This window comes from Anser brachyrhynchus (assembly GCF_964034855.1).
Source record: "Anser brachyrhynchus genome assembly, chromosome: 3".
In the NCBI taxonomy this organism is placed as follows: Eukaryota; Metazoa; Chordata; class Aves; order Anseriformes; family Anatidae; genus Anser; species Anser brachyrhynchus.
In genome coordinates, this window is record NC_137696.1 from 28,791,330 (window position 1) to 28,806,018 (window position 14,689).

General features: G+C 39.8%; 1 protein-coding gene across 1 annotated transcript; it reads left to right on the forward strand.

Moving 5' to 3' along the window:
- Positions 1 to 1,320: 1,320 nt before the first annotated feature.
- NEK2 (NIMA related kinase 2) lies at positions 1,321 to 11,336 on the forward strand. Its single transcript, XM_080586302.1, has 9 exons — positions 1,321 to 1,492; positions 1,616 to 1,833; positions 2,545 to 2,782; positions 3,489 to 3,571; positions 3,804 to 3,930; positions 4,579 to 4,798; positions 5,786 to 5,840; positions 5,923 to 5,993; positions 8,503 to 11,336. The coding sequence occupies exons 1-9, from the start codon at positions 1,397 to 1,399 to the stop codon at positions 8,727 to 8,729; spliced, it is 1,335 nt and encodes a 444-aa protein (XP_080442428.1). The 5' UTR covers positions 1,321 to 1,396; the 3' UTR covers positions 8,730 to 11,336.
- The last annotated feature ends 3,353 nt before the right edge of the window (positions 11,337 to 14,689 follow it).

Below are 14,689 nucleotides of genomic sequence, written 5' to 3' on the forward strand. Positions count from 1 at the left end.
GCATGACCTTTTGACATTTCTATGATTCAAACCAACGTTTCTAAAGAAACTTTTAAGACAGAGCCTAGATGAAACGCAGTATTCAAAATCTACTCTGTTTCTTTTGGAATATAAATAGAAAGGCTCCCATTGATACCAGTGGGGATGCATGATGACCTTTTGCTAATTTAAAAGTACAGAAGTTTGAAACAGAGAGAGACTTGAAACCAGAAATGAAGCTTACAGCCTGCATAATGCATATTGCAATTTGTGTCATTTTTATCGCATAATGCCATAATTTATTTACGAAGCTAATACTGTATATGGGAATTTTCTTTTAAGGTAGTAATTAAAAGTATTGATAAAAATGAACAATTTAGAGTACCCCGTTACTCATTAACAACAAAATTATATACTATATATGTCTTTATACTCAATTGCTCGTTTTTTCCTGTAATGAGTAGGCATCTACAGATTGAAAGCTATAGAATTCTTATAATGGAGGAGCTTTTGTGCCTCCTGATGATTAATGTAAAGGCTTAATTTTTTCTAACCCTTCAGAATATAAGAATATTTCATAAATGTTCAGTGAGAGCATGACATCTATGCCCCCCAAACCATTTTTAAAGTCTTAAAACTGTTCATTTTTGTACTTGATTCAGGAACTATACAAGTGTGTTACCATTCCTTGCTGAAGGAGTTCCTGCTTCAGTCATAGCCATTTCCACGCAATTAAGAGAGATTAAATTAAACTGAATCCAGAACCAGACTCCAGTATCACCCCAAAATTATCCTAAATGATGCTAAATCATACATCACATACTTAAAATCTCTGTAATGCTATTCAGTGTACTGTAGTGTTATACAATGTGATTTAAGAATAATACTCATAATAATTACTGGTTCAACATTGGGATATGGACCTACACATTCCTGCTGTCAAATTTACATTTGAGCCTTTGCACCCTTCGGTTTATTTTCAGAAGCTGTTTGTCTGTGGTAGGACAGCTGTTCTCATATGGTTTAACTGTCACTTTTGTGGAGTTTTTAACAAAGATTTCTTGAAGAATCATTTTTCCCCGCTGGTCTCGGAGGATTATTTTCCAGAACGCTTTCCTATCGTTTTAACGAGCGTGGTGTCTGTAACGCCCCACCTCAGGCCGCCCCCCTCAGGCCGGCCCCGCTGCGGCTCTCGCCATGGCTGCCGCGCGCCGCCTCCCGGCGGTTGCAACGGCCGTTAGTGGGCGGGCGCTGTTTACCGCGACAGCCAATGGAAAGCGGGGATCCCCGGCAGGGCGGGGCCGCTCGGCCAATGGGAGGGCGGGGCGGCGCGTTCAAACGGCGTCGGGGCGGGGGGCTGCGGGCAGCTGGTGGTGGCGGCGAGGCCGCCATTTTGGGCGCGGCCGCCATTAGCGCCATGCCCGGGCGGCCCGAGGACTATGAGGTGCTGCTCACCATCGGCGCCGGCTCCTACGGCAAGTGCCGCAAGGTGCGGCGCAAGGCCGACGGCAAGGTGAGGCGGGCGGCGGGCGTCGTTATCGTCGTGGTGGGGGCGGCGGAGGGTTTTGGGGGCTCCTCCTCAGCGAGGTCGGGTTGGGGCTGGGTGAGCTCAGCGCTGGTGTCCGTCCCCTTGTAGATCCTGGTGTGGAAGGAGCTGGACTACGGCTCCATGACGGAGGCGGAGAAGCAGATGCTCGTTTCGGAGGTGAACCTGCTCCGTGAGCTGAGGCACCCCAACATCGTCCGCTACCACGACCGCATCATCGACAGGAGCAGCACGACGCTGTACATCGTCATGGAGTACTGCGACGGCGGGGACCTGGCCAGCCTCATCGCCCGCTGCACGAAGGAAAGGCATGTGAAGTACCTCTGGGGCAATTTGGGGCTGCGTAGCGTGAGGCATATTGGGCAGTCAAAAGAGTGAGGTTAAAGTGAAATGTGTCTCTGAACTTGTGCCTCTGAGTCCATCCCTCTGGACCCAGCAACTGCTCTGAAATGTGCAAAGGGTTGTGTGAAACGCTGCTGAGAGATCTGCTAACGGATGCACCAGCTGATCGGATGCTTCTCTGTCCAAAGGATAAAAACTCTGTTTCTGAAGTATAATGTTAATCTTCACAGTCTTAGATCGAATAAGTACATAGTGCTGCCTGTGTTGCTCTGTGAGAGCAGTCCAAGGTGGCGTTGGAGCTGTATGAACCGAATTGGTGCTTTCATTTAAGGAGGGCTATATTGAAAATCAGGTGTCTTAGCTCTCAACTTGTCAATTACAATTTGATATTTGTGCTATTAGTAATGGCAATGCTGCATACCTGTTAGACCCTTTGAGGGAGGAAGGGAATATTATGTGGACAACAAAAATCTACACCTTACATGTTTTTCTCAATTTCTGCTCTTAAAATAATAGATGTCTGCTGATAGCTTATCTTTAAAGATGATGAGCTTGATTCAGTGGGTTATAAAATTAGTAACTTTTAAAAATATAGGACTAAGACTGGCAGCAACTACTGAAGTTGGTGCATGCTATAAAGCATCTATTAGCATTTGTTAAATGTTTTTGTCTTTCAGGCATTACTTGGAAGAAAGCTTTGTTCTCCGAGTGTTGACTCAATTGACGTTGGCCTTGAAGGAATGTCATAGACGGAGTGATGGTGCAGTCACTGTGCATCGTGACCTAAAACCAGCAAATGTCTTCCTAGATAGCAAGCAGAATGTTAAACTCGGAGATTTTGGACTGGCTAGAATATTGCACCATGACACCAGCTTTGCCAAAACATTTGTTGGAACTCCGTATTATATGTCTCCGGTAAGACCTCTCTTCTGTGCCTTATCTTCCCTTTTGTCCCTCTAAGAACTGTTTTCTGCAGTGTTGGTCTCAGTCCATTAATACCTAGGAGGATTTAATTAAGGGTTGCTAGTCTTAAATGCAGGTGACTCTTTGATAAAGTGTGTGTATGTTCTGGAGACAAGGTTATTTTGCAGATGGTTAGCTTGCAGATACCTTCATCTCCGTTCTTCCTCACACCATTACTACCTTCTAATCAAGGTTACTTTTCACTGTATAAGTTTTACGTGCTTGGAATATTATAGATGTAAAGTAATTATGTTGGAGTATCTTTCTGTAAAAGGAACAGAGAAGCTAGAGAGTTCTGTTTCACAATGTCAAGGTAAAGAAGTTATTAAATTACACACTGAAGGTAAGATTCTAATTTGTATTAGAAATGAACAAGAATGTGTTTCCACTGATAGTGCCTTTTGGCAGGGGGAAGATTAATGTTGCCTGAAATGTGGGGTTTTATCAGTTGAAAACTGGTGCAACACTTCAGTCTTCTGTAGCGTGGCATTGCTATCATTTGTTAAGACCTTACTAGTAAGATACCTGTGGAGGTTAATTAAGAAAGAACCTTAAAAGTACCCCCAGCAACCAATGGTTTAATTCAGGTTCAAACAGCAGCTGATCCTGCAATAGGAGAACAATGTCTCTAATATTAAAGATTGTTCTCTCTCTCTAGGAACAAATGAACCACATGTCATACAATGAAAAATCTGACATCTGGTCTCTAGGATGTCTCCTGTATGAGTTATGTGCTCTCTCGTAAGTATAGTAGCATGGTAATAAATGTAGAAGAGTAACTTTTAATGCGTAAGCGATTACATTTTGTATAAATGAAAGCTTAAAGGTTTCAAAGACCCGTCCTAAGATTTTTATTTCTATTGGTCTTGACATGAGGTAACTAATCTTGCTGCTTTTTTCTTAGTCTGACATTTTAATGAAAATAAATCCTGTAAAACTAGTGGGAGACTTCAAGAAAAATACTCTTCTTTAGGCCTCCATTTAGAGCTTACAACCAAAAGGAGTTGGCAGAGAAGATAAGGGAAGGAAAATTTAGACGAATACCATATCGTTACTCAGAGCAGTTGAATGAACTTCTCAAAGAGATGCTGAATTTAAAGGTAAGAACCAACTATTATTTTTCCACCCATGATATGAACTAGTACTGAAGTACTAGTTTTCCTTTTAAATTACGGAACAAACTGATCTGAAGTAGTGATGCCATCATCTTTTCACCAGCAATATCATTTGCATGGGGAAGTGGGGGAAATGGTGCTTTCAGGCCACTTAAATAAATAAAAGAAGCAACTCAAGCATTACGCCATCATAATAAGATATGAGATGGTGTCTCAGTACTGGCCAATGTGGAATTTTGTAGTCTAACTTTGGGGTTAAAATGGTTCCCAGTGTGTTTGGAACTTTGAAGAGGTTTTGTCTTCACTTGTGTTTTATATGGCTAATGTATAGCTTGCCCCACACAAGTGGGATGGGGGTGTTGAAAAGAGCTTTGCATGGGACAACAAAGCTGTAACAAGAACCTGAGTCTCTAACAGGTGTGTATCCTTTAGGACTTAAGTTACAGTGGGAGATGCAGAGTGTTGGCGCCAGAATCTTCTGGCCTCTGCAGGCTGCTCCCACCATGCTCTGAGTTTTTCTTTCACTGTATGGCACATAGCTGGTTCCCACCTGAGGTAGGTCTTGCTAGGGAATCCCTGGCCATAATGTTTCTTGGCTGTAGAAGTGACGTGTTGGTAATTTCTTTCCTCTAGGATTATTGCCGACCTTCTGTTGAAGATATTCTGCAGCACCCCTTGATAGCAGACCTGGTGACAGAAGAGCTGAAAAAAAACTCTGATAAAAGAGGCCGGAGATCCGGGGAGCCAGAAAGGCTGCAGCATCTGGATGCTCCAGTGAATGAGCTGAAACTGAAGGAGCGACAATTAAAAGAAAGAGAGCAAGCCATTAAAGACAGAGAGCAACGTTTGGAGCGTATGATATTTCCCTTTGGGAAGGGGGTGGCAATAGGATTCTGATTGAAAAGATTAAGTGCTGAGGAAGAGAAGGTTGACTATTTTCAAACCCCTCATCTTAGTGCCCTAGGCTGTCATATTCCTGTTGTTGCTAGTAGAACTCTGTCTAAAGGCTAAAACAAAAATGCTTGGACTTGATCACCAATACTAGTTTGTTCTGGGTTTCAGTTACTAGGATGTAGGTGACAGTTCAGAAATGGAAGTCTGGTCTGTGAAGATTATTAAAAATGAGCAATAATCTGCAAAGTATGCTGAAAAAGTCTGAATATACTGCCCTGCACTGTGCAGTGTAGGTTGCTTTTCACCTACTCTGTGTACATTAACATTAGCTACCTTAATGTATAGCCTAAGGTGAGCATAATGTTGGAGCAAAATAAAATATACCTGAATGAATGGTTAGCTGCTTCTATAGCAGCTGTACCCTACAGGTAGCTTACCTGTGAAACAACACAGATGGCTGTTTCATCTAGTCACTTATCTTGACTAGATAAAATATTACTTTGCATATGTAGTGGGCTCTGAAAACAGGTTTTAACTATGTATATTCAGCTTTCTGAGCCTGAATAACAGCTGCTGCTGTAAAACATGGTGTTCAGTCATAGCTGACTTGTTAGCTGGCATCTAAGTGATTATTCAGACCTGGTGTCATGTGTGCCATGATATAATGTGCAGAGTAGAAAGCTTGTATAGCTTCATTGTTGTAGGTGTGGCAGACTTTTAAAAAAAGACTAGCATTTTGGAGCTCTTGTCCAGTGCTTTATTAATGTTCCGTTAAAGCTTGTGTCCACACAGCAGCTACGCTGCTTTGTTTAGAACCACAGGAGTAGAAACATTGGAGCATTTGGCAGGCTGTTACCACTGTATTTTTCTGCAAGAAAATCCATCATGCACAATCCCTTTAACACTTACATTCTAACACTACATACTGCCATATTTCTACTTCCAGAGAGAGAACGAGAACTCTGTGTTCGAGAGAGACTGGCAGAGGACAAACTTACTAGGTATCTACTAACCTATAATTGCCTAGATCGTAGAGTTTCTAATCTTACAACAAAAAGCTTAAACTTATTTTTTTCAAAACAGAGCTGAGAACTTGATGAGGAACTACAATCTCTACAAACAGCAGAGGACATTAGCTTCTGCAGATGGTCCAGGTATGCAAGTATACGAGAAGCCAGTTGCACTGATAAACGTAGGCTGGTATGACCAGAAGAATGCCTGTGGTGCCCAGCGTGCTGTACCTAGTCCCACTGTAGCAATACAAACCCCGGTTATCTCTGCATGGCTGGGAAGAGACTTCTGACTTCCTACTGTACAGGAAGACTTGATGAACGATGTTTGCTCATGAGTATGAGTTACCACTGTCAGCACTGCAATTTTTTTCTTTTAAAACTATTTTTTTATGATGAAATACCAAAGTATTGACTTGTAATCTAAACTTTCTCAGAGCTGTACTTATTTTAGCTGATTTCTCACAGACATTGATTTAGTTAATAAATTTTTACATTCTTAATCACTTCAGCTTTAGTTCAACTTCTAAAGTCCTCAAAGGGGGGACTAATATTTGTTACCAGCCACCCAACTGTGATCAAAGCATCATGTAAGCTCTGAAGAATACAAAATGCTATTCACTTACTTCAGTTTAATTCACAAGAACCAAGAATAGCTTTGAAAAGGTGCTACAGTACTTGACCACCTCGAGTCCAGTCTGTTTTACTAGCTCATGAGTATTTGACGCTCACTTTGGCCTTGGTAACATTGAAGTCCTCTCTATAATAAGAGAGGTAGTATCTACTGTTTGTTGCAACTTAGATATCTTTAACAGTATAGATGACTAAATACTCTTGCTTTCCCTAGGAGAAAGGAAAAGTAAGACAAAGAGGGGGTATTAAATGGCTGTGTCTTGGTAGTAATTCTAGAACAGTGAAAGGTGAACACACTTAACATGTAGCAAAACATCTATTCATTTAGTTTTGGTCAGAAATAAAGTGAAATAAACATATGTTACTGTCACCACTACAAACAAAAACTCTTTTTTTGTCCCCCCCATGGAGTGTTTATACATGGCAGGAAAGAACACAAGTAAAATATCCCTGGAAGTTAGTGGTACCTGAGCATCTCTAACACACCTGTCTACTTTGACAATTCCGCCCCTCTCTATTTGATATGTTAAAGAACACAACATTAAATAAATTTGTCTTGGGCTTTCTGTTGCTGCCTCTAGCAGTGGATGACTGAAGCTAAACAAGCTGCAGCACATGCTTCTGTTCTCTTCTGATCCCTAACTCCTTCATACTATATTTTGATCTTCACAAGTACATGAATTTTTTAAGAGGAGCAAAGCCACTTTGAGTAACTAATGTGTCTAGATAGATAATGCAGAAAAGTGAACATAAAAGAGTGACCAGCTCTTGCTATGTTCTAAGCTGTAGATCATTTGATTAAACACTTCTATATCAATATTTGCTAATCTTCTAGTTTGTTCCACAATATTCTTGTAATACTATTTCTAAAATGGCTCTAGTCCTGACACAGATGGTGTTAAGTGTTCTTGAAATATGTTATCAAGATCACTTGCTACTTTTATCTTGAGTTGCTCTAATGTTACCATCTTTCTCACCCATATGCCTAATTTCTTCCTCAGTCAGTTGTGTGGTTCACTTCACAGTAAAAAGGAATACCAAAAATCCAAGTTTCTATGACCATGTCCTAGACACTCCCCGATCTCTGCAGAGATTTTTCAGCTTCCCAGGAGATGTTTTAATGTTTAAAAAATGTATCACTTACTGGTATGAAATTACACTGCTCTGAAACATTCACTGGCCTTTTCAGTTTGATCCTTTTCACCTTTCTGTGCTTATTGCATCCTTGCTCTAGCCTAACAAACTGAGAATTAGGGTTTCAGCAGAGTTATGATTAGGACAGTTGGACTGCTAATAAGGTCTTCTTCTGTATTTCTTATTCAACATAAGTCGTATAAAGTTGGCTCTTTTGAGAGACAGCTCAGCTGTTATAATATTGTTTGATGGTAGTTTTTGTACAGTAAGTCACTGAAAATACCAAACTGCCTCTTGATTGCGGCGATTGTGTGGGTGAGGCACAGCTATACTATGAAAATTCCTGTTTTGAAGGCTGCAGTGAAAGCAGCTTGTTAATTATTGATGCACCTGAACACGTTCATTGAGTTGGAGCCTAGTTTGTACACCACTGACTTAATAGGATAAGGGTTGGAACATTGTGGGTAGGACAGAAGGACCACCACAGGCAACTTGGGGTTGCCCCTGCTACGAAGGAGAGAGAAGGTTTTTAAGTAGCTGAGAGTTTAATTCTACATTTCCCTTTTGAACTGGATTGTTACTGCCTATTTTTTGTCCTGCAGGAGAAACTCAGTGTTTTTCTTCTTGTCTCAAGTAGTAATATTTCCTTAGATACTCTCTAGAAGCTGCAGTGGTATATATCCTTTTATCACAATGATTTTAAAACTTTGCTTTCAAATGTTTCTCCAAAAATGGGAAAGAACTCTTGCTATGAACTGAAGCGTATTCAGTTAGATCATTGAAATCCATAGGTAGGCAGCAAAATGGGTGACAGGTTTAAAGGACATCAGTTAAGCAATAAATGCTGAGATGCACTAATTCAGTTTTTGTTTGTTTGTTTCTTAAGACAATGAGCTTCTGTTCCCCCTTTCTACAACCAAGAAGAAAGTCCACTTCGGTGGAAGCGAAGAGAATGCTATGCCTCCTGCTAATGTGGAAAACTACCCCCTTCCCAAAGGGAAATGCGCGGATCTCAAAAGACGCCTGTATGCTGCAAATCTGCGTGCTCAAGCACTGTGTGAACTGGAAAAAAACTATCAACTGAAGAGCAGGCAAATCTTGGGCATGCGCTGAAACTGTAACATAGGTATATGGTATTTATCTTTTTGGAGTTGATTAAACATTTAGGAAGATATTTATGCCTTCTTTTAAGCTGGAACCTACTGAAAATAGAGTTTAACGGTCCTTATACGAATTCTTTTAGTCTACTATGGGTAGACATAGTAAGTCTAGACATAGTAGACATAATAAGGACATAAGAGATTGTTACAAAAATAAGTAGTTTGATACCCAGCTGAATTGTATTACTTAAAAAAAAACAAACTTTTGTTTTTCTTTGTTTACCATACATCTCTGAAAAAAAGTAAATAATGAATATAATAAAACAGATTTTTACAGATCTGGTGTAAAAAACATTCAGCTGAAAAAAATACAGAGATTCACAGTCTCTAGGTTAAAATGATGCTGTACATAATGTACAATACTTGATAAAAGTATTGATATTTTGTATATGTGGAAAAGTAGTGGCTTTTTATCTGCTTGTAAATATTTTTTTAACTCTCAAAAGAGCAAAAAGATTTTTGTATTTCCTCTTACTAACTAGGTGACCTATCAAAGCAGGCTACTTCTAGTTTAATGTCTTTGACAAATGATTGTCAGCTTAGCATAAGTGATGAGTTTATCGTCCTTGCTGCCTGGACAGCTGCAGGGCTTTTTGTCAGCTCCTAAAAGACTCGCTTTGGGGTATAGTATCACCAGTTTGTCTTGAAACTGAGACGTAGACTGATCCCCTGGCTCTGCTGTCCTGGACAGGACTCCATCCAGGGTATTAGCACCTGTGTTTCGGGGAGGGGCAATTCTACTTGGAATAGCAAGTCTGTATTTTCTAGAAGCTTTCTTCTAGAAGCTTCCCTCTTAGCTCTCACTGTTCTTTTCTAGAGTGGGTGTTGCATAGGGTGCTGTAAGTTTCATGAATGAACTCTGCGTCAAGATTCAAAATAAATCCTTTGGAACTGCAATGTCTGTAATATATTGCATACAAAGATTTATTATTTCTAGGTAGAAATGCTATAAAGCATTCACAGAAAACAGCTGATCTTTAAAACACTTGTTTTCTTCTTGGGCCATGAATCTTATATAAAGAGGTATTATTCTAAATGTCTTCTATATGGAAAAGAATCTAATTTGGAAAAAAAATATTTTGGCATATTTGCTGATATTAGTATCACCAAACAATATTAATAAAAAATAAAATAAAATTAGTATCACCAAACAATAGTTCTGCTCCAGCAAGGCCTCAAGAACCCAGCAGAGCTTATGGTATCTAGTTGCAAAGTGTTTACTGTTTTTGCTACCTTTGCTTAAAAGAATTAAAAGATAATCATTTTGTTTCCTAGTCTAAAACTACCAGTACTCTGGTGGTCACAACCTAGCACTAGGTGTGGTGGGAAGTATCTGTCAGGTGTGTATAGCCAAAGTAGCTGTGCCATGTGGCCCAGCGCAACTTTCCTTTTGCATTCTTAAATATTGCTTTAAGAATCTTACACATATTTGGAGGCTGAATCCCTACTTCCTTAACATGTCTGTATACTCAGATTTTTCTGTCCTGTGCCTCAACCAGAAAATCTGCAATGCAGTTCTTCTGGCCTTCATGTGGATCTTTATTGTGTAGCCCATACAACAGCAGAGGGTAGAATATGTGGTAATATTCTTCTAACCTGAAAAAATGTGGGATGCGAGCATTGTTGATGTAAGCTTTGTCATCTGCAGAATACAGGTACCAATTAGCCAAAGGAGGAAACCAAGCAACCAAGAAAGTAAATGAATAATTTGTGATTCAGGAAAGACTGTATTGTGAAATGGCTGATAAAATGCTTTGATTTTAACAAGATCAAACTAATAAAAAGTCTTGATATTATTATTTTTTTCTCGTGGACCATATGTAAATAATTTCTGTATTTAAAAGTCAAATACCTTCAGAGTAATTAATACCTGCACCTTCCCTTCTTACTTGGTTCTCTACTGACCTCAAGATGGCACTGTTGCCCTTTAATCGACGGGACTCTCCTGTAGCCTATTGATACATTCATTAACACAAAATCTGGTTGAAATATGTTTCTGCCTGTTTTGTTTCAGAAAATCATAAGTGCGTTGCTGCAGGATGGGTTTTTTAGGTTACAGTTGCTTTTGTACTTGCTGGTGCATTTAATTGTAATTATCTGTAATTTGCCATTTTGCATCTTTATGCGTGTTTTATAAAAATAGTTGAATCAAAATCCTAGTTAACAATTACACTATTATGTATAGAAAATGCTACAGTGTGTGCAAACTATCAATCATGTTGGCAGAAATAAATGAGAACTTAGCTTAAGATACATCTGTAGCATTGAGCTACTTGAGATGCCTTACCAACAATGTCCTCTTGAAGTATTATTGTTCTAGTATGACAAATATAGTCTTTCTGGAGTTTCTTTTTTGGAATAAGAGCTTCTTACCAGCGTATGTCGAACGTAGGGGAAGACATCCTGCGGATTGTCTTCATTATGTCTTGGGATTTTTCCTTTGGAATACTGAAATTTACATTTTTCTACAAACGCATAATTGTTTTTCCCATAGCATGCATGGGAGTCACATTCAGGTTTCCAAATACGTACAAGGAAATAAATAGAATGTGTATGGGAATAGAGATTGCTTATATACTGCTTGCCAAACATTGCCATCATGCTGAGGGGTATACTCATCTCCTAAGAGTAAGGGTGAATTTGTACATATATAGACAGTACAGCTAAACCTTCCTCTTGCATGGCATACAGATTGATGATAACAGTGTTCACTGTTGGATGTTGTGAGATACTCGCTACTGTTTAATATTAGTACCAGGAATGTTAGAAATGTCTATAGTTGTGGGCACTCGAAGGATATACAAGCGTCACCTCTGAAGTTACAGAAGGTTTCTGTGCATGGAACACACTTTGGCTCAGATAGATTAGAAGGAAAGTTGCATCACTTTTGGAAAAATGTGGACCAGATCCCTCGTCTTCAGCCTTTGTGTGAGACCTTGCTCAAGACCCTGCCCTGTGCCTTAGGTTCCATCTGTAACAGGCTTGTCACAGGGGGGAGCTCAGAGACAGCGCTGGGATCTCGTACAGGTCTGCACTTCTGGCAGATTTTTAAAGGAAATCAGGTTTAAAAGTAGAAGACCATCAATCCTATTCCTAAACATAAATATCACAAAGTCCTTTAATCTGTTCTGTATTATTGAATAGAAGGAAGGATAAATCCTCTGTAACAAGTAATTACAAAATACTTTTCACCAGGAAAATTCACATTTTTACCTTTACTCAGCAAATAAGCCAGGAGGAGGCAATCTGATCCTAATAATGACACAAACTGGTTCACAGGTGCTCACTGCAAGAGTCCATCTGCAGTTTCCCACAAGCACAAAAACGTGCAGAGCAGAAGCTCCCTGCTGCAAGTTCTCTTTGTCCAAAAAAGAGAGGTTGCTCTCACTTATGCTGTTCATCATCTTAGTGTCTGTGTGCACTTGCTGTGCTGATAAGGACAATGTCTATTTCCCAGTAAGCATAGCAATCATAATCCAAAATACAGTCGGACCTAGTGATGGTACAGCGACAGCCTTCGGGCCATGTCTGTGTCCTGTTCTTCCCTTGTGTAACTCGTGAAGCCAGAAGAATCCTGATAACCATAAAGCCGGGGAAGACTTTGGCATAATTAAGGCTACATATAATATAATCCACCTCAGATATAAGAAGTGAGTTTTATTTGTATATTTACTTTAGAAGTTAGCTGAAAGTTAAATATTAGTCTTTACAACTTTAAAAGGCTCCACAGACTGATAGTGTTGTGCCACATGTTATAGTGCTTTGTCATTTAATCTTGCTTTCAGCTAGATCAGCAATACTGGGAAGTGACTATACTTGAGGCAGCGACGCCTTTATCTGACATCTTCCTTTGAAGGCAAAGTGCACTTCTGAGGCTTAGCTGCCATGAAAGGATGAAGTTTTATCGGAAGAAAAATCCTCTATATTCTGCAAAATGGACTCCTGCCATTTGGATCTCACTTTCAGGCTGCACCCACGCTCAATTATTAGGTCCGAGATACAGAAATCTGCGGTCATTTAGTGACTTATACAACATGCATTTTTACTCTGTCAAAATGAAAGTACATAACTCAAGTTGCTGCCAATGATATGAGTCAGTTTTATGATACAAAAGGAGAAGAAAGGTCACAGAGGTACCTAGCATTATCTAGCTACAAATTGTCTTATTTTTTAATGTAAGCTCTTTCTGGATAAGAAACATAAGGTATTTATGAAAAAATATCACTAATTAACTTTCATTTTTTGACTGGTTCCTATCGTGACTGATGTATGACTTCTTGCTGCTTCACCTGGTTTGAGCAGAGGTAATTCATGGGCCCAGTTATTACTGCATTGTTTTCTACTGAGAATTATAAATATCTATGTTATTGGTCTCAATGCATGATGTCTATTTCACTTGGCAGCTGAAACTGTGGCTAGGATGTGACATGCAGCGACTGATAATTACTAAACAATGCAGTTTCTACTACCAACCTCCACATGCATTTTTTTGTCATAAAACATGCAACATGCAGATTTCTGAGGAATATGGCAGGAACTTAACAGGTGCTTGAATATTTGGCTAGAGCTAGTAATTTTTTCAATTATTCATACTAATCTGAAAAACTTTTCATTTGCAAAGATAGCTGCTAAAAACTTTTTTACTGATTAATCAGCTCTTTCAGCAGGTCCTGCTCTTGTAAGGTCAACAGAAGCAAGCTTATGCATAAGACAATTTTTTGCACGTATGTATCAGTTTAAGTCCCAAGGACACAACAGAAGCCCAGTAAAGCAGATGACAAACTTCCCTTCAAATTCAGTGAAACCTTGGCTGGACTTCAACTTCATTAGCATTAGATGTCTGTAAATACTTACTCTTGTCTGCGATACGTGGACAACGTGCATTGCCACGGGCACAGCAGGAACGATGCATCCATCTTATTCAACAGCAGTGAAGACAAGCCACTTTAGGTAGAGCTCTTAATCTTGGCTTCCACCAAATCGGACTTTCCTTGACAAGAAGTCACATCAATAGCCCTCTGGCAAGCTGGGGCACTACAGACCTCTCTGGAGTTGTATGTAGTATTTAGGGAACAGTGAATGCATATTTTTTTCCTGCTCATAATGCATTTTATCATCCAATTGCAAATAGAAGCAATATTATATACCTGACCTCTCAGCTCTTCACAGACCATCGGGGAATATTCCAGTGACCCCAGAGCTAGGTGCCTATTTAGGTCATCCAGGAAGTTTAGAAAATCCTGCCTGACAAACACCAGTGTTAAAGTCACGGACCAACTTGAGCGCTAATTGCCATTTAAAGTCTTTCCTGACTAGTGCTAATCAATCTCTAGTTGCCACTAGGGAAAGATAATATAGACTTTCTGAGACTTGGATGATAACATAAACAAAGCCATCAGGGCAAATGGCAGATCATGACAGATAATGATTTCCTGGGAGGTGAAGCAAATACCTCCTATGGCAATGATCCACGTAATTAGCGTGAACTGGATTGTAAGTACTTTGTGGTTGCAACTAAAAGCAGGAGGAAGCATTAGCATTAAAGAAAATGATATAATCAAGGAAGTATTTGGTTGATTGGAAAAAATAACCTAGTTCTGTAAGAATTATTACAGACTTACCTTTAGGGCACATTTTGAATTTTTCTCCCCAGGTGAACTGAAAGCTAGGAAAACCTTCTCACCATTAGGTTAGTTTCCAGAGGGACCAGTGTGTTCAGAAAACAGTTGTGTGATGTGCTCAAAGGGATCTGTCTGCCTGTAAGGCAGGCTGGGGCCTCACCCTCATACATAAGGTCACTTTTCACCTATTTTCCTTCAGTCACCCTCAGCCATGTGTTGGGCACAGATCAACAGCGTGGTGAATACAGGCGAGCAGCCAAGAATGTGTCGCTCAGTCTCTGCAGAAGATGCA

Coding starts and splice junctions, on each gene's coding strand:
- NEK2 (XM_080586302.1), top strand. CDS start 1,397: ATGCCCGGGCGGCCCGAGGACTATGAGGTGCTGCTCACCATCGGCGCC. Junction 4,799..5,785: donor CAGAGAGCAACGTTTGGAGC/GTATGATATTTC, acceptor TTCTACTTCCAG/AGAGAGAACGAGAACTCTGT. Junction 5,841..5,922: donor GCAGAGGACAAACTTACTAG/GTATCTACTAAC, acceptor TTTTCAAAACAG/AGCTGAGAACTTGATGAGGA.